Source organism: Ovis aries, chromosome 1 (genome assembly GCF_016772045.2).
Source record: "Ovis aries strain OAR_USU_Benz2616 breed Rambouillet chromosome 1, ARS-UI_Ramb_v3.0, whole genome shotgun sequence".
Classification (NCBI taxonomy): domain Eukaryota; kingdom Metazoa; phylum Chordata; class Mammalia; order Artiodactyla; family Bovidae; genus Ovis; species Ovis aries.
In genome coordinates, this window is record NC_056054.1 from 68,561,162 (window position 1) to 68,587,092 (window position 25,931).

General features: G+C 35.2%; 1 protein-coding gene across 1 annotated transcript in view; it reads right to left on the minus strand.

The window, feature by feature from the left end:
* The window catches only part of HFM1 (helicase for meiosis 1), a 157,252-nt gene that overhangs the window by 29,167 nt on the left and 102,154 nt on the right, over window positions 1-25,931 (minus strand). The window contains exons 24-30 of the mRNA XM_060411607.1: window positions 21,736-21,833; window positions 21,526-21,654; window positions 14,214-14,299; window positions 13,897-13,980; window positions 13,615-13,772; window positions 11,123-11,226; window positions 10,530-10,676 (exon numbers count right to left, since the gene is read on the minus strand). Of these exons, the coding sequence (XP_060267590.1) occupies window positions 10,530-10,676; window positions 11,123-11,226; window positions 13,615-13,772; window positions 13,897-13,980; window positions 14,214-14,299; window positions 21,526-21,654; window positions 21,736-21,833 (806 nt within the window). The remainder of the gene's footprint in view (window positions 1-10,529; window positions 10,677-11,122; window positions 11,227-13,614; window positions 13,773-13,896; window positions 13,981-14,213; window positions 14,300-21,525; window positions 21,655-21,735; window positions 21,834-25,931) is intronic.

Below are 25,931 nucleotides of genomic sequence, written 5' to 3' on the forward strand. Positions count from 1 at the left end.
CTTGGGCACTGATATTATCCTTGCATTCTTCAAATACATTAAATTTGCATACTCAAAAGGTATAGCCAATGCAAATGAACTTATTAATGTCAGATTAATTTTCTTCAAATGAAACAAAGCCCATACTTTGACACCACAGACTGTAGCACACCAGGCCTCCCTGTCCATCACCAACTCCCAGGGATTACTCAAACTCATGTCCATTGAGTCGGTGATGCCATCCAACCAGCTTGTGCTTCTTAAAGGATAAAAAGCTTAAATGCTAAAAATAAAAGTTAAAACAATTTTTACAACTGAAAATGTGTATTTTCACACTGCCTGATCTTAAAAAAATAGCAAAAATATTTTTCCTTTAAATGTACAAAATGTTTTATCTCTTGGACTGTAACTGTGAGAAACTACAGCTAAAAAATGTTTCAAACAGTTATAGGAAGCATAATAAGAATTTTAAATTCTATTATGTACTGTAAGGTGTATACTTTTGTCTAAATATGGTCCTACAGTTTGACAAAATAAAATATTAAGATATTTGTTGAACCTGAAAGCACATTTGGAAACAATCATTTAAGCAACTAGATTTTCTGAGCTAAATATTTTAACATTTAATAATATGGTCAGACAAGAGGTCAGCAAAACAAATTTGTATTGTTTTGAAAGGCTATTTTCACAACCTTAGTAAGGTAAATCTATGATTCCGTCATTGTGTAAGTTTACTGAGAAAGAAAATGCAGGTAGTGTATGTATGTCATACATGAAGAGATAATTATACAACTTTATTTGCGGATATTTGATTTTGTACATAAGAACTGAATTATATATCCAGAATGTATAACTCAGATATAATTCAGATATAATGTATATTTCAAATATAATCTGACTGTATAAATCAGAATGTATAATGGGATGGGTGTATATATAATATGTGTATGTGAATGGGGGATGTGTGTAATAAAACACTTGCCTGATAGGACACATCTTTGATCTGTTTTCTACAGGGTCATACGGAAAATCTGGGGGACTTTTGCTCTTAAAAAGTCTCATGCTAAAACTAAGTATAGTAAACATCCTAATTTTCACTACAGTTGCAAGCAACAGAAACAATTCAAGCTATTTTAAACAAAAACAGTTACAACAAAAAACCCTTGTAGGGTTGGTGGAAATGTATTACATTGTTGATCAGTCAACAAGTCCAGTCCAACTCCTTGTGACCCCATGAACTGCAGCACACCAGGCTTCCTGTCCTTTACTATCTCCCGGAATTTGTGCAAACTCATGTCCACTGAGTCCATGATGCCATCCAACCATCTCATCCCCTGCCTCACCCTACCCTTCCTGCCCTCAATCTTTCCCAGCAGAGTCTTTTCCAGTAGTACTGGAGCTTCAGCTTCAGCATCAGTCCTTCCAATGAGTATTCAGGGTTGATTTCCTCAGGATTGACTGGTTTGATCTCCTTGCTGTCCAAGAGACTCTCAAGAGTCTTCTCCAGTGCTCAGCCTTCTGTATGGTCCAACTCTCACATCTGTACATGACTACTGAAAAAACCTTAGCTTTGACTATATGGACCTTTGCTGGTAAAGTGATGTCCCTGGTTTTTCAATATGCTGTCTAAGTCTGTCATAGCTTTTCTTCCAAGGGGCAATCCTCTTTTAATTTTGCAGCTGCATTCACCATCCACAGTGTCTTTGGAGCCTAAGAAAATAAAATATGTCACTGTTTCCACTTTTCTTCCATCTATTTGCCATGAAGTGATTAGCCTGGAGGCCATGAGCTTCGTTTTTTGAATACTGAGTTTTAAGTCAGTTTTTTCACTCATCAAAAGGCTCTTTAGTTTGTCTTCATTTTTCAGCCATTAGAGTGGTACCATCTGCATACCCGAAGTTGTCAATATTTCTCCCAGCAATTTTGATTCCAGCTTGAGTCTTCCAGCCTGGCATTTTGCATGATGTACTCTTCATATAAGTTAAATAATCAGGGTGACAATACACAGCCTTGATGTACTCCTTTCCCAATTTGGAACCATTCGTTGTTCCATGTCCAGTTCTAACTATTGCTTTTTGTCCTACATACAGGTTTCTCAGGAGACAGGTAAGGTGGTCTGATATTCCCATATATTTAAGAATTTTCCACAGTTTGTTGTGGTCTACACAATCAAAGGCTTTAGTGTAGTCAATGAAGCAGATGTCTTTTTTGGAATTCCTTTGATTTTTTTATGATCCAGTGGATGTTGGCTGTTTGATCTCTGATTCCTTTGCTTTTTCTAAATCCAGCTTGTACATCTGGAAGGTCTTGGTTCAGGTACTGCTGAAGCCTAGCTTCAAGGATTTTGAGCATTACCTTCCTAGCATGTGAAATGAGCACAACTGTATAGTAGTCTGAACATTCTCTAGCATTGCCTAATTTGGGGACTGGAATGAAAACCGACCTTTTCCAGTCCAGTGTCACTACTGAGTTTTCCAAATTTGCTAGCATATTGAGTGCAGTACTTTAACAGCATCATCTTTTAGGATTTGAAACAGTTCAGCTGGTTTTCCATCATCTCCACTATCTTTGTTTGTAGTAATGCATCCTAAGGCCCACTTGACTTTACACTCCAGGATGTCTGGCTCTAGTTGAGGGACCATACCATCATGGTTATCTGGATCATTAAGGCCTTTTTTGTATAGTTCTTCTCTGTATTCTTGCCACCTATTCTTAATCTCTTCTGCTTCTGTTAGGTCCTTTCCATTTCTGTCCTCTATTGTGCTCATGTTGGCATGAGATTTCCCCTTGGTATCGCCATTTTCTTGAAGAGATCTTTAGTCTTTCCCATTCTACTGCTTTCCTCTATTTCATTGCATTGTTCACTTAAGGCTTTCTTATCTCTCCTTGCTATTTTCTGGAACTTTGCCTTCAGTAGGATATATCTTTTCCTTTCACTTCTTTTCTCAGCTATTTGTAAGGCCTCCTCAGACCTTCTTGCCTTCTTGCCTCAGACCACCTGGCTTTCTTGCATTTCTTTTTCTTGGGGATGGTTCTGGTCACCACTTCCCATACAGTGTTATGAACCTCTGCTCGTAATCTGGTTCTTCAGGCACTCTACCAGATTTGCTCCTTTAAATCTATTTGTCACTTTCATTGTATAATCATAAGGGATTTGTTTAGATTATAGCTGAATGGCCTAGTGGTTTTCCCTACTTTCTTCAATTTAAGTCTTAATTTTGCAATAAGCAGCTTGTGAGCTGAGCTATAGTCAGCTCCATTGTTTTTGTTGACTATATAGAACTCTTCTATCTTTGACTACAAAGAATACAATCAGTCTGATTTCAGTATCGACCGTCTGTTGATGTGAATGTGTAGAGTCGTCTCTTGTGTTGCTAGAAGAGTTTGCTGTGACCAGTGCATTCTCTTGGCAAAACTCTGTTAGCCTGCTTCATTTTACACTCCAAGGCTAAACTTTCCTGTGACTCTGACTCTTGGTATTTCTTGACTTCCTACTTTTGCCTTCCAATCTTATAATGAAAAGGACACCTTTTTTTGTTGTTGTTATCTTACAGAATCCAAAAGCAGGGTGGCAGCTAGGGATCAGGAGGGACTGAAACCAAGAAATGGAAAGTCAGTAGAACTTCAACTCTAGTGTTCTCACCTTTGCTTCTTTCTGTTCCTTTGCTTTAGTCTTCTCTTACATGGTCCAGCTATCTTTGATAATTTCTGTACATGGTAAAGAACAGAAGGCTATCTGTACTACTGATAGCCTTGATTTTATATACTCTCAGTGCAATCCTAATTCTAAATTGTTTTCCTTAAATAGAAGTATCTCTTTCCTTCTAGGAATTTGGACTTTGGCCTGAATAAAAGAAGGTTACGCTAGCTACTGATAATTTTGCTGTCAGAAAAATAGTGGCCAGAACGAAGGTCCAAGGAGAATATAGTATAAACAAGACAAACAACCTACTTGCCCCTTTCTCCTGGAATCACTAATCTACTTTCTGTCATTATGTATATGTCTATTATAGACATTCATATAAATGGAATCATACAATATCTGATCTTTTGTGACTGCTGCTGCTACTGCTGCTAAGTTGCTTCAGTTGTGTCCGACTCTTTGTGACCCCATGGACTGCAGCCTACCAGGCTCCTCTGTCCATGGGATTTTCCAGGCAAGAGTACTGGAGTGGGTTGCCATTGCCTTCTCCATCTTTTGTGACTGGCTTCTCTAATTAGCATGTTTTCAAGGTTTATCTATGTTGTAGCATATATTAGTAGTTTATTCTTCTCTATGGCTGAGTAACATTCCACTAAATGAATATGCCACAGTTTTCTTATCTGTTAGTTGATAGATATTTGGATTGTTTCTACTTTTTGGCTGTTAGGAATAATGCTACTATAAACATTCACATATACATTTTTATGAGTATTTTTTAATTCATTTGGACATATACCTAAAGGAGGAATTCCTGGATCACATGGTAATTCTGTGTTTAACTTTTTGAGCAACTGACAAAATGTTTTCCAAAGCAGCTGCACAATTTCATATCCCCAATACCAAAAGTGTGAGAGTTTCAATTTCTCTGCATCTTTGCCAACATTTGTCATTGCCCATCTTTTTTATTAAAGCCATCCTACTGGGTGGTAACACCCTGGTTTTGATTTGAATTTCTGTATTGATTAATGATGTTGGACATCTTTTCATGTTGTATATCGGCCATTTGTAGCTCTTTGAAAAATATCTACTTAAATGTTATGGGGAGGGAGGTGGGAGGGGGGTTCATGTTTGGGAACGCATGTAAGAATTAGAGATATTAAAATTTAAAAAAAAAAAGAAAAAAAAATTCTTTGACTAGTTTTAATTGGGTTGTCTTTTTATTTGCTGAGCTGTAAGATTTCTTTATATATACTAGATACTATTATTTTATCAGATATATGACTTGCAAATATTTTCTCATTCTATGGATTGTTTTCCACATACTTTTTCTTCACTTTCTTGATAGTTTTATTTGAAGCACAAGTTTTCAATCTTGATAAAGTCCAATTCATCTGCTTTTTTCCCCCCTTTGGTTGCCTGAGCTTTGGGTATCATATCTAATAAACTACTGCCTAATCCAAGGTCATGAAAATATACATGCATGTGTTCTTCTAAGGGTTTTACAGTTTTACTTCTTATCTTTAGGTCACTGATCCATTCGGAGTAAATTTTTATATATAGGATGAAGTAGAGGTTCAAACTAATGCAACTGGTTATCTAGATGCCCAGTCATTTTTGGTGAAATACTATTCTTTCCCATCTGAATTATTTTGGCATCTTTGATCATAATCAATTGACCATAGATGTATACATTTATTTCTATACTTTCAATTATATTCTATTGGTCTATTATTATACCAGTACTACACTATCTTTGGAATCACTGATGGCTCAAATGATAAAGAATCTGCCTGCAATACGGGAGACCCAGGCTCGATCCCTGGATTGGGATGATCCACTTGAGAAGGAAATGGCAACCCACTCCAGTATTGTTGCCTAGGGAATCCCAAGAACAGAGGAGCATAGAGGGCTATAGTCCATGGGGTCATAAAGAGTCAGACACAGCTCAGTGACTAACAACATAACACAAATACACTACCTTGATTAAGTTTTACAGTAAGTTTTGAAATCAGGAATTGTGAGTCTCCATGTATGTTCTCTTTTTAAAGACTGATTTAGCTATTTTGGGTCCATTACATTTCCGTATGAATTTTAGAATCAACCTGTAAATTTCTGTCAAAAGAAGCTAGAATTTTGAACAGGGATTGCATTGATTTTTTGAAATAATTTGGGAAATATTGCCATCTTAGTGATATTAAGACTTCCAATCCACAAACATGGTATATCTTTCCATATATTTACATCTTTAATTTTTTTTCAATGGTGTTTTATAGTTTACAGTGCTCACATCTTGCACTGTTAACAAAATGTTAACAAAAATTTAACATTTTGTTAAATTTATTAAGCATTTTATCCTTTTTTGATGTGCAATTTTTAACATTGACTCTGTATCCAGTGATGTTTCTAAATTTATATATTAATTTTAATAGTGTATCCACAGAGTCTTTTATATTTTCTAGGTACATAATCATGTTGCTTTCAAGTAATGATAGTTTACTTCTTCCTTCCCAATCCTTATCCCTTATATTTCTTTTTATAAATAGTTGTACTGACTAGGACTTTTATCACAATGTTAAAAAGAAGTAGTAATAGAGAAGACCATTTCATCATTATCCATTTAAATAGGAAAGTTTAAAAAATATTTCAATATTGTATATAACATTTGCTATATATTTTTAATAAAAAATTAACACTGGATTTTCATCAACCTTTTTTTGACATCCATAAAAAGGATCACATGTTTTATTTCCCTGTTAATGTAAGAATTATATTGATCCATTTTTAAATGCCAAGGCTTTCTTGCATAGGTAAAATAAGCTATACTTAACTGTACTGTATTATGGTTTTTAAATATGTAGCTAGATTCCACTTGCTAATAGCTTGAACAATTTCTCTTTCTTTTAATGTCCTTGCCAAGTTTTGAAATCAAAGTCATGCTGGCTTTTGAAAATTAAAACATTAGAAAATATTCATTTTTTTTCTAGAAAAGTTTGGGTAAGTTTTACATTGCTGTGCTGTTCTGAGTGCTCAGTCATGTCTGACTCTTTGTGACCCCATGGACTGTAGCCCACCAGGCTCCTCTGTCCATGGAATTTTCCAGGCAAGAATACTAGTGAGCTGCCATTTCTTACTCCAAGGGATCTTCCTGATCCAGGGAGCATAGCCACATCTCTTGTATGGTGGAATATAATATAATCCAGAATCTGCAGATATAATGTCTGCCATACAATAAGAACTTATGAAACCTGCAAAGAGGCAGGACCATATAACTCATATTTAACTATATAAGAAAATGAAGTTATCTGAACCTCAGGATTTCTTTATGGAAATATCTTTTTAAATTTCTTGTTTTATTACTAGTGTCAAGACTACTCAGATTTTCTATTTATTCTGTCAGTTTTGGTAAGATTTCTTGTCAAGGTATTCATTCCTTTTTACCTAAATTATGTCAAATTTATTGGTAAAGTTATTTATAATATCTTGGCAGATTCTTTTATGCTTATAAGATCTGTAATGATATCACCTTTTTCATTCTTGATATTGTTAATTCATGTTTTATCTCTTCATTTTCAGTCTTATGTGGTCTTCTGTGTGTTTATCTCTTCTTGGGTTTGCTGAAATTCTGAATCTGTGGGTTGATGTCTTTCACTGTTTTGGAATGTTCTCAGCCCATCTCTTTGAATACTGCATTTGTCCCATTCTTTCTCTACTCAGACTTTATGCATATGTTAGCATTTTGAGTATTATACTCTTTTGTGTTCTTTCTGTTCTCTCATCTCTGGGGCTTCCATTTGGATATTTTCTATTGATATGTCTAACAGTTCATAAATCCTATGTTTGAACATATCCAAACTAACATTAAACCTACCTAATGAGTTCTTCACTCAAGATACTACATTTTTCAGTTCTAGAAAGTTCATTTAAATCTCTATGGAACTCCAATTTTCTGGTGAAAATTTCCATCATTTCATTCATTTTGTATATTTCTTCCCCCATTGTTTTATAATCTTTAAATGCCAACTCTACCATTTGAATCACCTACAGGGCTGTTTCATTTTCTTATATAGTTAATTATGAGTCATATGGTCCTGCCTCTTTGCAGGTTTCATAAGTTCTTATTGTATGGAAGACATTATATCTGCAGATTCTGGATTATGTTATATTCCACAAGCAAGGGTTTCCTTTTTTCTCTGTCAGGAAAACATAGTGAATGGCTGATCCCACAAACTGTGATGCAGCCAAAAAAAAGTGCAGTTTGGTGCTGTTAACTTGATAAATAACAACTAATTGTTGTGTGTATAATGTAGAATAAAGAAGATTAGTGGCATTCTATCATTTTTGGAATCATTAAGAATCAAATTTCTCAGCATGGCAGAAAGGAGATACAGATCATTGAGTATAGATCATTGACTTTAAGGATAAATACTATAGCTTGGACATTTAACTATAAATAAATTATGTATTTTGTCTTTAAAAACAAAAAATCACATATTTCATAATTTTGTGCATGGAAAAAAGTAAGAGATAATATCTCAATGGCAATGAGCTCCTCAAGCACACAAATTATTTATCATGAAAAGAAACCAGGGATCTTTGGAGAAAAGGCTTATTACAGGTCTGAGGCTAGAATTACAAAAGGTAAGCCTAGAATATCATATCATCCCACACAGCACGAAAGCTATCAAAACTACTAAGGACATAGCAAAAGGATTCAGGAGCCAATCTGGTATATCTAGATGGTATCAAGATGATATATCTATGATATTTATGAGTAATCAGCAATTTGAATATTAACTCAGTATTGGGTAATAATTAGTTACCATTAGTTTTTTATGTAATGCAGTTATTTTTTCTTAAATCCTTACCATTTACAAATATATACTAAAACAGTTATGGAGGAAATAATATAATATCTGATTTTCTTCAAAAAAATACCAGAGGAAGTATGAACAGAGGTACAGATGAAACTATATTAGCCCTGAGCTGATAACTGTTTAAGGTGGGTGATGGGTACATATATACTTCTTTCTACTTCTCTATTTGAATGCCCCATAAAAAACAAATTGTCACCTGTTTTGTCTTATCAAATCTGTTAATTCTTGTACATCACTTACTTTCTCCCTAACATGGCCATAAGAATGGAGTGGGTATGAAAAGGGGAAATATATATAAAAAAATAGTCAATTTTTTTTTCACCAAAAATCACCCTGGAAGATTCTTGAGCTTTCTTTGAAGAAAGGAGTACAAAATGCTGCAGTGTCTGTTTGGAAGGAGCCTGAGGTCCAGCAGCAGCCTAAGTGAACCTCAGCTGAAAGGAATTGTGACAACGGTATTCAGCCAGTAGGGATATTTCCTGAAGATGCACCCAGATGGTACCATTGATGAGACCAAGGACGAAAACAGCGACTACACCCTCTTCAATCTAATCCCTGTGGGCCTGCATGTGGTGGCCACCCAAGGAGTGAAGGCCAGCCTCTATGTGGCCATGAATGGTGAAGGCTATCTCTACAGCTCAAGATCAAGCCCTGAGACTCTGGAGTGGGAGCACTGACTCCAAGACCCTAGACTACCAGAGAACTAACCCTAGGGAGTATTAAATAGCGAGAACTCACACAAAGGAAACCACCTGAATACAAGACCCAGCATCACCCAACCACCAGTAGCACCCTGTGAAGGACATCTCATCTAAACAACAAACAAAACAAAAATATAAACCCAATCATCAGCAGACAGGATTACCACCTTACTCAGCCTTGCCCATCAGAGGAAAAACAACAACAAAAAACTCAGCACAAATCTCACCATATACAAAGCTTACACAAACCACTTGATCAACCTTAGGAGGGCAGAAACCAAAAGGAAAAAAAATTCAACCTTGCGGCCTGGGAAAAGGAGACCTCAAACACAATAAGTTTAAAAAAAATATTGAAAAGTCAGAGAAATACTACACAAATGAAGGAACAAACTAAAAACACAGAAGTCCAAATAAATGAAGAGGAAATACAAAAATTACCTGAAAAAGAATTCAGAATAATGATAGCAAAGATGATTGAAACCCTCAAAAACAGAATGGAGAAAATGCAAGAATCAATTAACAAAGACGTAGAAGAATTAAAGAATAAACATACAGAGACAAATACTACAATTACTGAAATTAAATACTCTAGAAGGAATCAATAGCAAAATACCTGAAGCAGAAGAATGAATCAGTGAGCTGGAAGATAAAATGATGGAAATAACTTCTGAAGAGCAGAATAAAGCAAAAAGAATGAAAAGAACTGAGGATAGTCTCAGAGACTTCTGGGACAATATCAAACACACCAATATTCAAATTATAGGTGTCCCAGAAGAAGAAGAGAAAAAGAAAGCGTATGAGAAAAATTTTGAAGAGATTATAGTTGAAAATTTCTCCAACATGGAAAAGAAAATAATCAATCAAGTCCAAGAGGGGTAAAAAGTCCTATATAGGATAAACCCAAGGAGAAACATGCCGAGACACATGCCAACCAAACAAAGATAGAATAGTAAAAGCAGCAAGGGGAAAGCAACAAGTAACATACAAGGGAAACCCCATACATTTAACAGCTGATCTTTCAACAGAAACTCTGCAGGCCAGAAGGGAATGGCAGGATATATTTAAAGAACTGAAAAGGAAAAACCTACAACTAAGATTACTGTACCCAGCTAGGATCTCATTCAAAACTGATGGAGAAATAAAAAATCACCCCAATTTGACAAATACTAACTAGCAGAATTCTTACTATATATTATTAATGCAATTATTAGAAAGCCTAAACATCTAATTCCAGAGTATCCACAATCTAAATGAAGCAATACTATACTGATGATACCATCTCCAGCCTTATATTTGCTTTAATGTAAAACAGGAATAAACACAGCTGTTTACCTTTTTTGGGCCCTGCTACAGTAGATCTATCTGAATGTTCAGAATGGGAAATCTCTGTTTCTGATTTTTTTTGTATAATTATTTGATTTCCAAATCTCTTGGGTCCTAAGTAAAAGACTGTAAATTTCCGCTGTATATCAAGTCCAACTGGAAAAAGAAAAAAAAGCATACAAATGCTTAAGTCATATATATTCATGCATGAGATCATTTACTTATTTTTATACCTCTTATATTTTATACCTCGTTGAACTAAAAAGCCTAACAAGTTCAGGAAATAAAAATGTTTTAAAGAAACGTTAAAAAAAGTATAACAAGTGAAAAAGTACACATCTGTCATAAAAATAAAAATCAATGCTCCTACAATAATTGAAATTTACCTTAAAGAAAATGGCCATAAATGAACAGATGAAAATTTAATTTTATTATCCTCGTCTACACTATCTTTACATCCCCAAAGAAACTTCCTTTAAAATTATTCATTTTACTTAAATTATTTTTACACAATATCACTTATGTTTCTGTTTACATAAAGGAAATTTTTAAGTGTTATCATATTTTTTACATTCATGTATTCATTATTTCAATGAACTTACCATATTCTGAACTAATAAGATTTATGCTAAGATCTTCAGATTTAAGAGCTCTCCTCACATCAAACTTTTTAGCCCAATTTCCAGCTTTTAGTAAAACAGAATCCCTGAAAAAGGTAATGTGTCACTTAAATTGTGATCTTGAATCTTAAATGAAATAATAAATTAATTGCCAAGGGCTAATTGATACTAAGGTATATCCCATCTGGTAGTAAACTTGTCAGTTTCTGAAAACTACTTTCCCCAAGTTCTTTGCATAGGGAAAATGGAATTTCAATGGAGCTACTATTTCCATAATTTACTTAACTATATGTTCACCCAACAGCTGGTTCTAAGTTACATACAATCACTTCAGGCCCACCTGTACATATAGTTGTTCTTGACAACCTATGATCTTGCCCTTAAATCACTACCACTTTTAAATGGCTATACTTACATTACATGGATTTGTGAGAACTTTGAGTATTTTTTAAATGATATGAAATAGTTTGTACCAGTCAATTCTATGATTGAACTTATTTTAGCCTCCTATAGTCTAAGTCATTAGATTTACTTGTCACAGAGAATATAAAGATTAATATAAGTATATATTCTCTTTAAGTGTATTACGGCTAGTTGCAGGAAAGTAATTATCAGTGAAAAGCATATCCTTATCAGTCACTGCACCCTCTTTAGGATCCTTGCATGGGGTGTTTTAGGAAAGTATCTTCCAGTACACTGGCAACAATTAGGAGATTCCCATTTCAGTTAGTACCATCCTGAACTTACAGGTATATTATATGCTTAGGAGCACAGACTCTGGAGTCAGAATGCTGGGCTTCGAATCTAGTTTTTGCTATAGACTACCTATATAACAATTACACAGTTTAATACCTGGAACTTACTAAGTGCTCAAAAAGTATTAGCTGCAGCTACAACTATTATCCTCAGAATTTGCTTATGACACCCTGGGAGACAATACATAAGAGTATCAGAAAAAAGGCTAAAGTAAAAATTATAGAATGATATGCTAGAGAACAAAATATAAGGCAAGGTATCTCCTTTATCTATTGGATCTGGTTGCCTGGGTCCTACAGTGGCTCTAGCAGTTAAATTTTAATACAGAAATAGAAAATATATTTTGAAGATTGCACTCAAAGAGTAATAAGGTCATGAATTATAGGAGAAAAGCAACAAAATAAGAAAGTTCAGCAATAATGAATTAGAGCTACTCCTAAAGGTCATCTATTACTTGTTTCAAACCAAAGACCTTATACTTTGTTAATTTCAGTTCAGTTCAGTTGCTCAGTCGTGTCCAACTCTTTGCGACCCCATGAATCGCAGCACGCCAGGCCTCCCTGTCCATCACCAACTCCCAGAGTTCACTCAGAGTCACGTCCATCAAGTCAGTGATGCCATCCAGCCATCTCATCCTCTGTCGTCCCCTTCTCCTCCTGCCTCCTCCCAGCATCAGAGTCTTTTCCAATGAGTCAACTCTTTGCATGAGGTGGCCAAAGTATTGGAGTTTCAGGTTTAGCATCATTCCTTCCAAAGAAATCCCAGGGTTGATCTCCTTCAGAATGGACTGGTTGGATCTCCTTGCAGTCCAAGGGACTCTCAAGAGTCTTCTCCAACACCACAGTTTAAAAGCATCAGTTCTTCGGCGCTCAGCTTTCTTCACAGTCCAACTCTCACATCCATACATGACCACTGGAAAAACCATAGCCTTGACTAGACGGACCTTAGTCAGCAAAGTAATGTCTCTGCTTTTGAATATGCTATCTAGGTTGGTCATAACTTTTCTTCCAAGGAGTAAGCATCTTTTAATTTCATGGCTGCAGTCACCATCTGCAGTGATTTTGGAGCCCAAAAAAATAAAGTCTGACACTGTTTCCACTGTTTCCCCATCTATTTCCCATGAAGTGATGGGACCAGATGCCATAATCTTCATTTTCTGAATGTTGAGCTCTGAGCCAACATTTTCACTCTCCTTTCTCACTTTCATCAAGAGGCTTTTTAGTTCCTCTTCACTTTCTGCCATAAGGGTGGTGTCATCTGCATATCTGAGGTTATTGATATTTCTCCCGGCAATTTTGATTCCAGCTTGTGATTCTTCCAGCCCAGCGTTTCTCATGGGGTACTCTGCATAGAAGTTAAATAAGCAGGGTAACAATATACAGCCTTGACGTACTCCTTTTCCTATTTGGAACCAGTCTGTTGTTCCATGTCCAGTTCTACCTGTTGCTTTCTGACCTGCATATAGGTTTCTCAAGAGGCCGGTCAGGTGGTCTGGTATTCCCATCTCTTTCAGAATTTTCCATAGTTTATTGTGATCATAAATAATCTAAAACAGACCTAATATTAATACCTTCTTTAATAGATAATTTCTTTTGTCCCATTATAGAATCAGAAAAATTTAATTGACCCCACCATTATTTTACTACTCTTTTCTTCAGCAGAATTTTTCTTTTATGATACATGCTTAAAAATAAAATAAATAGAAATTTCATACTTACATAATTTTGTGCTTAAAAACCAGTTGATTATCTGCATCACCTATGATCAAGGTGACATAGTGAGAATTTGGTGCTGTTCTTTTAGTTCGTAGCTGTTCAAAGTTTCTTAACATAACAGTCACTAATATTTCTGCCATGGTATCACTATATCTTGTAATCTTTAAAAAAGGATAGGTATAAAATGTGTTAAAAATAACCTTACTACTTATACTCAGCTCCAAATCAGCTATGGATAGCTTTACTCCTGAAAATCAAAACATATGAAAAATAGAAAATATTTACCTGTTCCACTTCAAGTTCATATTTTGGTAGATACATCACTGTTTCTTTTATCTGAGTTCCAAAAGGGGGATGTCTATTTAAAATCTAAAACAACATATTTATATCATTATGTTCTTACTACAACACTAAAAACTCTTTTAGTAAAATACATTTTATAGTTAACAGTTTTAATATACTTATTACCCAAAATTTTAAATTAAAAATATATATGACTATGACAGGGAAAATTATTTTTAGTAGAAATAAAGATATAAATGTCAGGCTTTGGAATGTATACAGAATTCAAGAAATATTAGGAATAATTAAATATTAAATACCAGCTCAAGTTCCCTTGCATCTGTTTCTTCTATTTTTTTAAAAGAAGTCAAACCTGCATTTACCATAGCATTTGATAATGTTATACCTGTGGAAAATTAATCAAACAGTAGTTTTTAAACAATACATTTTAAACTAAATCTACACTTAAATATTTAACATCTATATTACTAAAAAAAGAAAATCTGAGAGCAGACTAATGATTTTTACAGTTTTAAAAAGATAGTCTAAATTGGATTGATTGGGCTGTGACATTACTTGGTTGTTCATATTTATTTTTTCAAACTCAAATAGAACACACATATGCTTTATAAAAATAAAGAGGAATTCTTTGATTCACGTAATGTCTCAACCCTTAGTTTTACCTTATGTCATCCACAGAGCAAGTACCAAGAAACATCTATGGTTATACTCCTGTTTTTGTTTTTGTAAAGGCAACATGACTCAAGGATGGAATATTGTTTTATGAAGCTATGGCTCTCTGAGCATTTGTCTTAGAAATTGAGTTCTCTCTCTGTTGCTGTACTAATTTAGATAATTTTACTCTTCTGCCTAAAATTTCCAATGTCTTTCCATTGCATTTAGAATAAAGTGGCAATTTCAAACTCTCTTACCTATGTGACCTGACTACAGCCTACCTCTCCACTTTAATTTCCTGCCACTCCCCTCTTGCTGACTATACTGCAGCCACTTTGGCTTTAATTCTGCTCCTTAAACACATCAAGAGCTCTTCTGCCTTTGTACCTTTTCTGTTTCTTTATGCATTTAAGAAACTGTAATTTTTAATTCTTATACTCACGTGAATGAATTTAGCCAAATCCTCAAATAGAAAATATTGTCAGAAGTATAAATTTCCAAAGTAGTACCACCTTGTTTAAGGAATATATATTACTGGGGAGGGTATGATGATACTCCTTTCCTTACTCAAAGCTATTTTTGAGAATTTCTCTTACTCATTCTTAAGACACAACTCCTAGTATTCTTAATTCCTTAATTTTAATTTCCATTTTCCCTTATAATATTTCCTGAGTTTTAATTTTTAGCTGATAAACACTGTTGAAAATCAACTTGTATTCATTATTTTTTCCTGATGCTCAATTTACTTATTTGTTTGGATTCTCTCACTTTTCTATTACATGAATTTTGCTGGGCAATATTTCTTTCTGTTCAGCTGTACTGAGGAATTGTGAAAAACATGTTTGTGTTCAACAGTTTGGAAGGGATAGAATGCAACTGATGCCCAGACTGACAATATTCTAGAAAGTCAGAAAAACTGACTTCTTCAAATATAGTGAAATTTTATTAATAATCATTTTATGGATAATTCATACTTTAATCATTTTGCTACTTGTGAGCATTTAAGATTATGCAATGATAAATAATTTGTACCTTTGTACAAATTTATATTTGTACTTTTCTGGAAATATTTCTATAAATTTAACTGTTAGTGAAACAGCTGTTTTAAAAAGATTGTGCAATTTAATTGATACTATTAGACTTAAGCTCCAACCAACACTGCATGAGCATGTTCATAACCTTATTTTATCTCCCTACAAGACTTTTAGTTTTTGCTCATTTGGTGAGTGAATATTTTTTCATTTTTACAGTTTTACTGACTGACTATAACTGATTTACAATAAACATGTGATTTCATGTGTTTATGTGTGTATGAGAAACTATCACTACAACCAAGCTAATAAACATTATTGCCTCTAAAAGTTTTCTTGTGCCCCTTTGTAACTTGTCCTGCCCTTCCCACACTGTCCCTAAGCAACCACTGATCTACTTTCTATTACTATTCTATTTTCCAGTCTTTCATTTAAATGTAATTAGTCTGGCTTCTTCTACTCTGTATGATTATTGTAAGATTCATCCATGTTGTTATTTGTGTCAACACTTCATGCCTTTTTATTGCTGAATATATGTATCCATACCATGGGATATAACACTAATTTCCATTTGCCTGTTCATGGATATTTAGGCTGTTTTCAAATGTCTTTGTTACTAGAATTGTGTGTCTACATGTTTTTTGTTCTCTTGGGCACCTAACCATGACAGGACCAGGTGGCATGGTAGGTTTATGCTGAACTTTTAAAGAAATAATCAAATGGTTTTCCAAAGTGGTTTTAACATTTTACATTTCCACAGTGAGAGTTTCAGTTGAACCATATTCTCTCCAGCATTTTGTCAATTTTTAATTGTGTACTGTGTACTGTATAATTTTAATTGTGCTAAATTAATTAAATAAATTTAATAAATTTTTGATGAATATAAATAACAAATTTAATTTTAATTGTGTGGATGTGTACTGGTATCACATTGTCATTTTAATTTGCATTTCTCTTATGACTAATGATGTTGAACATCTTCTCAGGTGCTTATTTGCCATACACACATCTTTGATGTTTCAATCTTTTTGCCCACTGTTTTATTCAGTGGTTTGTCTTATTATATATTCTAAGTACAAGTTGTCCATAACATATATGTTCTGCAGACATTTCCTTACAGTCTGGTGGCTTATTTTCTCTTCTTCCTCTTCCTTCTTTAACAGTATTTTATGAAAAGCAAAGTTTTAAGTTTTTATTAAATCCACTCTTTTTTCTTTTATAGTTTGTGCTTTTGCACTGTATCTAAGACATCTCTGCCAAATCCAAGATCACTTGTTGCCTCTGAAGATAGAGGAAAGGGGCTATGATCAAGGAATCAAGTATTCTCTAGAAGTTGAAGGCAGGAAAATAGATTCACCCCTAAGGAAAACAGCCTTGCCAAACCTTGATTTTATCCCAGTGAGACCCACATCAGAAATCTACAGAAGTTTAAAGATAATAAATTTCTGGTGCTTTAAGCCACAAAGTTTGTGATAATTTGTTTTAATGGCAATTAGAAAACTAATATAGCATAGTTTTTCTAATTTTAGCTTCTGATTTTTTCTTACTAGTATGTAGAAATAAAATTAATTTTAACATATTGATCTTGTATCTTTCAACCATGCTTAACCTCTCCTGCCTTCCATGGAATTTTCTACATAGATGACCATGTGATCATGTATTAATAAAAACATTATATTTCTTTCTTTTCTAACCTGTACGCTTTTTATTTCTTTTTCTTGGCTGATTGTACTGAGTAGAACTTCTAGTATAATGTTTACTGGAATTAGTAATAGCGGGCATCCTTATTTCATTCCTGATCTTAGAGGTAAAGCATTCAGTCTTTCACTATTAAATATAATGTTAGCTACAAGTTTTTCATCGAAAAAGCAAGAGAGTTCCAGAAAAACATCTATTTCTGCTTTATTGACTATGCTAAAGCCTTTGATTGTGTGGACCACAACAAACTCTGGAGAATTCTTAAAGAGATGGGAATACCAGACTACCTGACCTGCCTCTTGAGAAACATATACGCAGGTCAGGAGGCAACAGGTAGAACTGGACATGGAACAACAGACTGGTTCCAAATAGGAAAAGGAGTACGTCAAGGCTGTATATTGTCACCCTGCTTATTTAACTTCTATGCAGAGTACATCATGAGAAACGCTGGGCTGGAAGACGCACAAGCTGGAATCAAGTTTGCCAGGAGAAATATCAATAACCTCAGATATGCAGATGACACCACCCTTATGGCAGAAAGTGAAGAGGAACTAAAAAGCTTCTTGATGAAGTGAAAGAGGAGGGTGAAAAAGTTGGCTTAAAGCTCAACATTCAGAAAATGAAGATCATGGCATCTGGTCCCATCACTTCATGGGAAATAGATGGGGAAACAGTGGAAACAGTGTCAGACTAGAATCCACACTGGTCTGCTTGCTGATGGACCTGGCCACGCGCTCAGGCCAGCTCTGTGTGTGAAACCAGGTTAAAAGCCCAGGGCCTCAGGGAAGACGTCAGGCTGCCTCACTTTTCCGAGTCTAAAAATGGGATGACGACCTAGGGCTTTTGGTGACAGAGTGTGCGGCTCTAAAGCACATATTCCAGCTTTCTTGCGTGTTTAGCTTAGGTTTTGTGAGTGCATTGCTATTTACCCCATGAAATCACGTGTATAACACTCTGCTTTGTAACTGGATTGTATTATCTCTTTTCTGTTACCACCCATTTCATATTAGCTGCATTGTTAGTCAGCTTATAATTAACCATGAATCATTTTAGCGGCCTGTGAAGTGGAAACTAGTCCATTTGGTGGTCTTTTGACACACTGTTTTTATAATTTGCATCATTCGCTAATTAGTTGATATTTAAAGTACTTTGACGATTTCTCTGTGGTTTCATGCTTGATTTCTTTCCGAGTATTTGTTAAGGAACAGTTCTGTATGTTTTCCTTGCTGTTGGAGTTCTCTGACAGTGTGTCTGCTTTCATCATTGGTTTTGATTTCCTGTTGCATCCTGTTGTCTGCTTAGTCATCATCAATCCAGACCCCCATCCCCTGCCCCCGAGGCTGTAGTTTACCCACCCATCTCCCTTCTCCCGTCCGCCCACTTGCTCTGGTCATAGCCCTGCTGTGGTCCACAGTGTGTGTGCCCTTAGTCGGGTCTGTGCTTTGTCTTCATGTCTCATTAAATGGTGTTTTTCCCCCATATCAGTAAGTTGAATTGGTGTATCACTATGCAGTTACAGGAGAAGGCAATGGCAACCCACTCCAGTACTCTTGCCTGGAAAATCCCATGGATGGAGGAGCCTGGTAGGCTGCAGTCCATGGGGTCGCATAGAGTCGGACACGACTGAAGTGAGTTAGCAGAGTTAGCAGCCAAAGTCACTGCAGACGGTGATTGCAGCCATGAAATTAAAAGATGCTTACTCCTTGGAAGGAAAGTTATGACCAACCTAGATAGCATATTCGAAAGCAGAGACATTACTTTGCCAACAAAGGTCCGTCTAGTCAAGGCTATGGTTTTTCCGGTGGTCATGTATGGATGCGAGAGTTGGACTGTGAAGAAGGCTGAGTGCCGAAGAATTGATGCTTTTGAACTGTGGTGTTGGAGAAGACTCTTGAGAGTCCCTTGGACTGCAATGAGATCCAACCAGTCCATTCTGAAGGAGATCAGCCCTGGGTGTTCTTTGGAAGGACTGATGCTAAAACTGAAACTCCAGTACTCTGGCCACCTCATACAAAGAGCTGACTCATTGGAAAAGACTCTGATGCTGGGAGGGACTGGGGGCAGGAGGAAAAGGGACGACAGAGGATGAGATGGCTGGATGGCATCACCGACTCAATGGATGTGAGTCTGAGTGAACTCTGGGAGTTGGTGATGGACAGGGAGTCCTGGCGTGCTGCGATTCATGGGGTTGCAAAGAGTCAGACACGACTGAGCGACTGAACTGAACTGAACTCATAGGTTTTTCATAGATGTCCTTCATCAGTTTGAGAAATTTCCTTCTTTTTTAAATTTGTTGAGTTTTATTAGAAATGGATTTTGCATCTTGTCAAATTTTTTAACATTACTGAGATGACCATCTGGTATTTTTTAGTTTAATATGATAAATTACACTGATTGACATCAAGTGGTAAACTCATCTTGTATTGCTGGAATAAACCACATTTGGCCATGATATGTTCCCCTTTTTATTTATCACTGGTTCAATTTGTTAAAATTTTATAATTAGTGCACTTATATTACTAAGGGCTACTGGTCTGTCCTTTTCTTGAATGTCTTTGTTAGGTTTTGATAACAAGGCAATGCTGGCCTCAGAATGAGTTGGGAACTATCACACCCCTATCCTTTAAATTTTCTGAAAAAGTGTTTAGAATTAATACCGCTTCTTATTTAAACGTTCAGTAGAATTCACCAGTGTAGCCTTCTATGCATAGGGTTTTCTTTGTAAGTTTTAAACTAAAAATTTATTTAACAAATATATCCTACTCATGCTGTTTCTTCTTGAGTGGACTCTGTCAATTTGTGTTTTCAAGGAATTTTTCCATTTCATCAAAGTTGAGGAATTTAATGACATAAGGTGTTTTATAACATCTTCTTTCTATCATTTTGTTATCTATAAGATCTAAAGTTATATCTCACATTTTTGTTATTGGAAATTTGTATCTTTTTATTTCTTGATTAGTCTGACTAGAGTGTTAATGATTTTAAAATAATCATCTTTTTGTTTCATTGATTTTTTAAAATTTATGTTCTTTCAAAATTATTTATTTTCTGCCCACTTTGGGTTTAATTTGCTCTTTTTCTCATAACATGGAAACTGAAATTATTGTTTTGAGATCGTTCTTCTTTTCTAAGATAAGTGTTTAGTGCTATAATATTAATAACCATTTTACCTAAGTTCAAATTTTTCTGAAAGTTGTGATTTTTTAAATGTTGTATGTAACCTCCTCCTTAATTCAGAAATCATGCATTTGTGGAGTGGGTGTGGCATTTGCTTTGCCACGACTTATATACTGACAGGAAAGTGAGCCATTAATCAAGAAACTTTCTTCTACTTTGACCTTACTTTCATGATCCAATCTCCACCTTCACCCCAGCTCCCAGGCCTGGTCAGCTCCTGACTGATTTCCCTCACTGATTTCAAACTTCAAGGAAATACAAAGTAGTAATTCCTCACAAAATAGTTAGAGATCTTTGTTCTAAGGAATAATCAGAGAACCCTTAGCAACTCATTACCTAGAATTTTAATGTCCCCAAATGCATATAAAGTTATAAAGTTAATAAGACTATCAGTCATGAAATAACAACTGTCTTTTTGGAGTCCTAGCTATCTAAGAAGCTATCACAAAGCCAAAGACCCCAAACTGGAAAATTCCAAAGTATTTGAGGCATATCCCAGTCTTTGTAAATAGCACCCTCTAGAGTTTTTCAGTTCATGTTGTGAGCTAGATCCCAACAGACAGGAAATAAATTTGTCTACAGAATTTTACAGTATCTCTATGAAAATCAGTGCTAATATTGAAATGTTACTGAAAAAAAGAGAAAAAAGTATAAATAAGTGGCATAATTTTTTGTAATGAATTAGGGATGACCAGGACTGCTAGCTCTGTACCTTGTCATTGAGATCAAAACCAAATAGTCATAAAAGTAGAAGAAAGAACACAATATAGTTACCTAGTTACTAAAAAAAAAATTTCATTCTGGTTTCAGAACAAATTTTAAAATAAGAGTATTCATTTGTATTAGATTTCCAAATTGATTTCAAACGAATTCTTTAAGCAGAAGAAAATGAAAATCAGATTTTCAAGAGAGGGAAAGTACAATAACTTACTTAGGCCCATAGGCACAATTTTCCTTAAAGGTTTACCATCATAGAACAATTTTCCTAACAGTGAAATACAAAAATAAACTGCAGACATTGATACACCACCTACCTGTACTCAGTACCTACCAATTTTTTCCAGCTGTTTGGATACATGTGGAGAGTTTTCCCAAAGTTTACATCTAAAACATTTAGCTAAAATCAAACTGTTCAATAATACAGCAAACTTTTCTTGAGTAGCCACAAAATCTGATAACCCTAAAAAAAAGTTTCCAGTATTAAATCTAGTACACTATTTTATGGGGAAAATATTGAAAATCTAATAAGCCTGTAACATACATCTTGTAATTCGTGAGCCATTTCTGAAAATCTTTGAGGTATCTTGTATCAAAGCAAAGTCTTGTACGGGAATGCATCCTAGCTGAGCCTGAATAAGACTGGGGAAAGAAGAAATTTCATTATTTCTTTTTTCTTTTTTTAAATTTTTTTTCCTTTGCAATACTGTATTCATTTTGCCATACATCAACATGAATCCGCCACGGGTGTACATAAGTTCCCACTCCTGAACCCCCTCTCCCACCTCCCTCCACATACCATCCCTCTGGGTTATCCCAGTGCACCAACCCCAAGCATCCTGTATTGAACCTAGACTGGCAATTCGTTTCTTATATGATACTATACATGTTTCAATGACATTCTCCCAAATCATCCCGCCCTCTCCCTCTCCCACAGAGTCAAAAAGTCTCATTATTTCTTTTTAAAAGTTACTATCTCACAATATTTGACTTAGTGACTGAAGTCTGTCTTCTTAAAATTCCTCTCTGCCTTGATTTCTGTAACATTATACAGCTCTGTATCTTTTATCATTATTGTTGCAAGTTATTGTTGACTTCCTCTTCCCAACCTCTGAAAGGTCAGTTCTTATTTTTCTACTCTTCTTTATTTACTCAACCTCTCTTTCTCTCAAAAAAAAATCTCATTTCTTCTCAAGACTTTCATTATAATCTCTAGACTGATAAATTTCAAATGATCACAGGGCACTTGCACTTAGACTGTTTTTTCTTTCCACCTCAATACATCTAAAATTGTTTTTATATTCTTCTCCAATGCAGCTCTGTCTTTGAACTTTACTATATATAAGTATTATAGAAAAAAACACAATTTATATAATCAACAAATATTTATTAAGTGCCTACTGAGTTGTAAAGCATCCTGTTAGGTGCTGAAGATTCTGTTCAACATTTTTTTTTTAATTTTTTTATTTTTTAAATTTTAAAATCTTTAATTCTTACATGCATTCCCAAACATGAACCCCCTTCCCACCTCCCTCCCCACCTCCCTCCCCATAACATCTTTCTGGGTCATCCCCATGCACCAGCCCCAAGCGTGCTGCATCCTGCGTCAGACATAGACTGGCGATTCAATTCACATGATAGTATACATGTTAGAAGGTTGGTAGCTTATTAGTTCGGAGAAGGCAATGGCAACTCACTCCAGTACTCTTGCCTGGAAAATCCCATGGACAGAGGAGCCTGGTAGGCTGCCGTCCATGGCGTTGCTAAGAGTTGAACATGACTGAGTGACTTCACTTTCACTTTTCACTTTCATGCATTAGAGAAGGAAATGGCAACCCATTCCAGTGTTCTTGCCTGGAGAATCCTGGGGATGGGGGAGTCTGGTTGGCTGCCATCTATGGGGTCGCACAGAGTCGGACATGACTGAAGCAACTTAGCAGCAGCAGCAGCTTATTGGTTGATTATTAGAAACAAGCAGTTGGTTGGCTATAAAAATTTGAGTGGTGATAAGAGGGGAGAAAAGGAGTTACTATCTCTTGTAACTACTGTATCTCAGGTCTTTGCTACCTCTTTTGTCTGTTTACTTATCTAACCAGGCCTTGATATGCAAATCCCCCTAAGATTCTAACTAAAATTATTAGACTCATATTTTCTGGGGGGATCTCTTATAAAAGATCAAAAACTGGTATACAGAGAGAAAGGGTAGAATAGTTATATTTCATGGCTTGCTTTTAGTAAACAATATATGAAAATAGAAAGAAGCAACTAACTCACATCTCAGAATGGATGTGTATAGCTGAAACTATAGACTAATCGGGGCTTCCCTGGTGATTCAGTGGTAAAGGACTTGTCTGCCAATGCAGGAGACATGGATTTGATTCCTGGGTCAGGATCCTCTGGAGAAGGAAATGGTAATCCACTCCAGTATTCCGAGTCAGACAGGACTAAACAACAACACAACAGACTAATTACTTTTTTTGGCTACAATATATTGTAGCCATATATTGCATATATGCTTCTGAAAATTATTTTGCTACATCTATTTAGAAATGATTGTACACTCCAATGTTCACAGTAGCATTATTTACAATCACCAAACAGAAGCAACCTAAGTGTTCATCAACAGATGGATGGATAAAGATTGTGGTACATAAATATACAATGAACTAGTACTCAGCCACAAAAAAAAAAAGAATGAAATTTTGTCATGTGCAGCAACATGGATGGATTTGGAGTCATTATGCTAAATGACTGGAGGAGGGCATGCCAACCCACTCTAGTATACTTGCCTGAAGAATCCCCATGGACAGAGGAGCCTGGCAGGCTACAGTCCATGGAGTTACAAAGAGTTGGACATGACTGACTGACTAAGCATAGCACAACATGCTAAGTCAAATAATTCAGACAGAGAAAGACAATTATTATATGATATCACTTTTATATCTTATCTAAAAAATACAACAAACTAGTGAATAAAGCAAAGAAAAAGAAACAGATTCACAGATTCAGAGAACAAACTAGTGATTACCAGTGGGGAGAGAGATGGGGACAGGGCAATATAAGGGTAGGAGGAATATAGAGTTATTATGGAATTATACGAAATCATGTGTGTGAAACTTCTAAAAATTGTAAAGCACTGGCAGGAAAGCTATGACAAACCTAGACAGTGTGTTAAAAAGCAAAGATATCACTTTGCCGACAAAGATCCATATAGGCAAAGTTATAGTCTTTCCAGTAGTCAGGTACAGTTGTGAGAGCTGGACCATAAAGAAGGCAGAGCACTAAAGAATTTATGCTTTTGAACTGTGGTGCTGGAGAAGACTATTGAGAGTATCCTGGACAGCAAGGAGATCAAACCAGTCAATCTTAAAGGAAATCAACCCTTAATACTCATTGGAAGGACTGATGCTGAAGCTGAAGCTCCAATACTTTGGCCACCTGATGCAAAGAGCTCACTCATTTGAAAAGACTCTGATGCTGGGAAAGATGGAGGGCAGGAGGAGAAGGGGGTGACAGTGGATAAGATGGTTGGATGGCATCACCGACTCAATGGACATGAATTTAAGCAAACTCTGGGAGATAGTGAAGGACAGGGAAGTCTGGCATGCTGCAGTCATGGGGTTGCACAGTCGGACATGACTGAGCGACTGAACAACAACAAAAATTAGAAATTAACAACAAAAGAATGACTATCTTAAAAAATTACTACTTTAAAAATTTTAAACAATGTAAAATAATTCTTAAAGAGGAAACCAAAACTAAAAACTAAAGAAATTATAAACTATTTAGAAAGAACAGCAATAGATTTAGAAAACCTATAGAACAGCATTAGAGTTACCACTCAAAGTGGTACTGGCTGGAAAATTTGTCTGAAATATTTTATAGAAAACTTTAAAAAACCAAAATAAATGGAGAAAAATACAATTGAAAAGATTACAAAAAGAAGTAGATGGGAAAAAATAAAGACAAAATGAGAAATTAATGAAATAGAAAATTATAGTAAAGATAAAAATTGTAAAATTAATAGAGTATTAAATATGATCAATAAGTCAAAAATAAATGGCTTTAAAAGATCAAACTTTAGAAATCACTAGCAAATCTGATTAAGAAAAAGGAGATGATACAAATAATATTGGAAATTAGAAAAGACATATATTTAGAGGAAATTTTACCTTATTAGAGTACAAAATACTTCATGTCATAAAAACTGACAAGCTGGGTGAAATGAACAGCTTAGGAACATATATATTAACAATAATGTATTCAAAAAAATTAGTAAAAGAACAAAAGATATGAAATAAATTTTTGAGAAATCCAACTTTTAGATTCAGTGACAATGGTGAGCTATAGCGGGTAGCTGGCTCTCTTCTTTGAACTCAAGACTATTTTTACAAATAAGTGAGAGAGAGGTTGATGGATTCCAGAATCAAACCCAAAAAGTATGAGAAATTCTCTGGTGGTGAAACACTAGAAACCTGACAAATAAAACAGTAATGAGACAAAGATATTTGCTCTCTCTGAAACTAGAGAACATATATTAAAAGCTCTATCTACAACAAGATAAGAAAAAGTTGTAAACTATTAGAAATCAAGAGATAAAACCATCACTATTTATAGATAATATGGTTGTCTATCTAGGTAATCCCAGCAAACCATTTAAAGGACAACTCATATTGTTAAGGGAGTTCAGTGAGAACCAGGTAAAACAATCAAAATTGTTCTTGACTAACTATAAAAAGG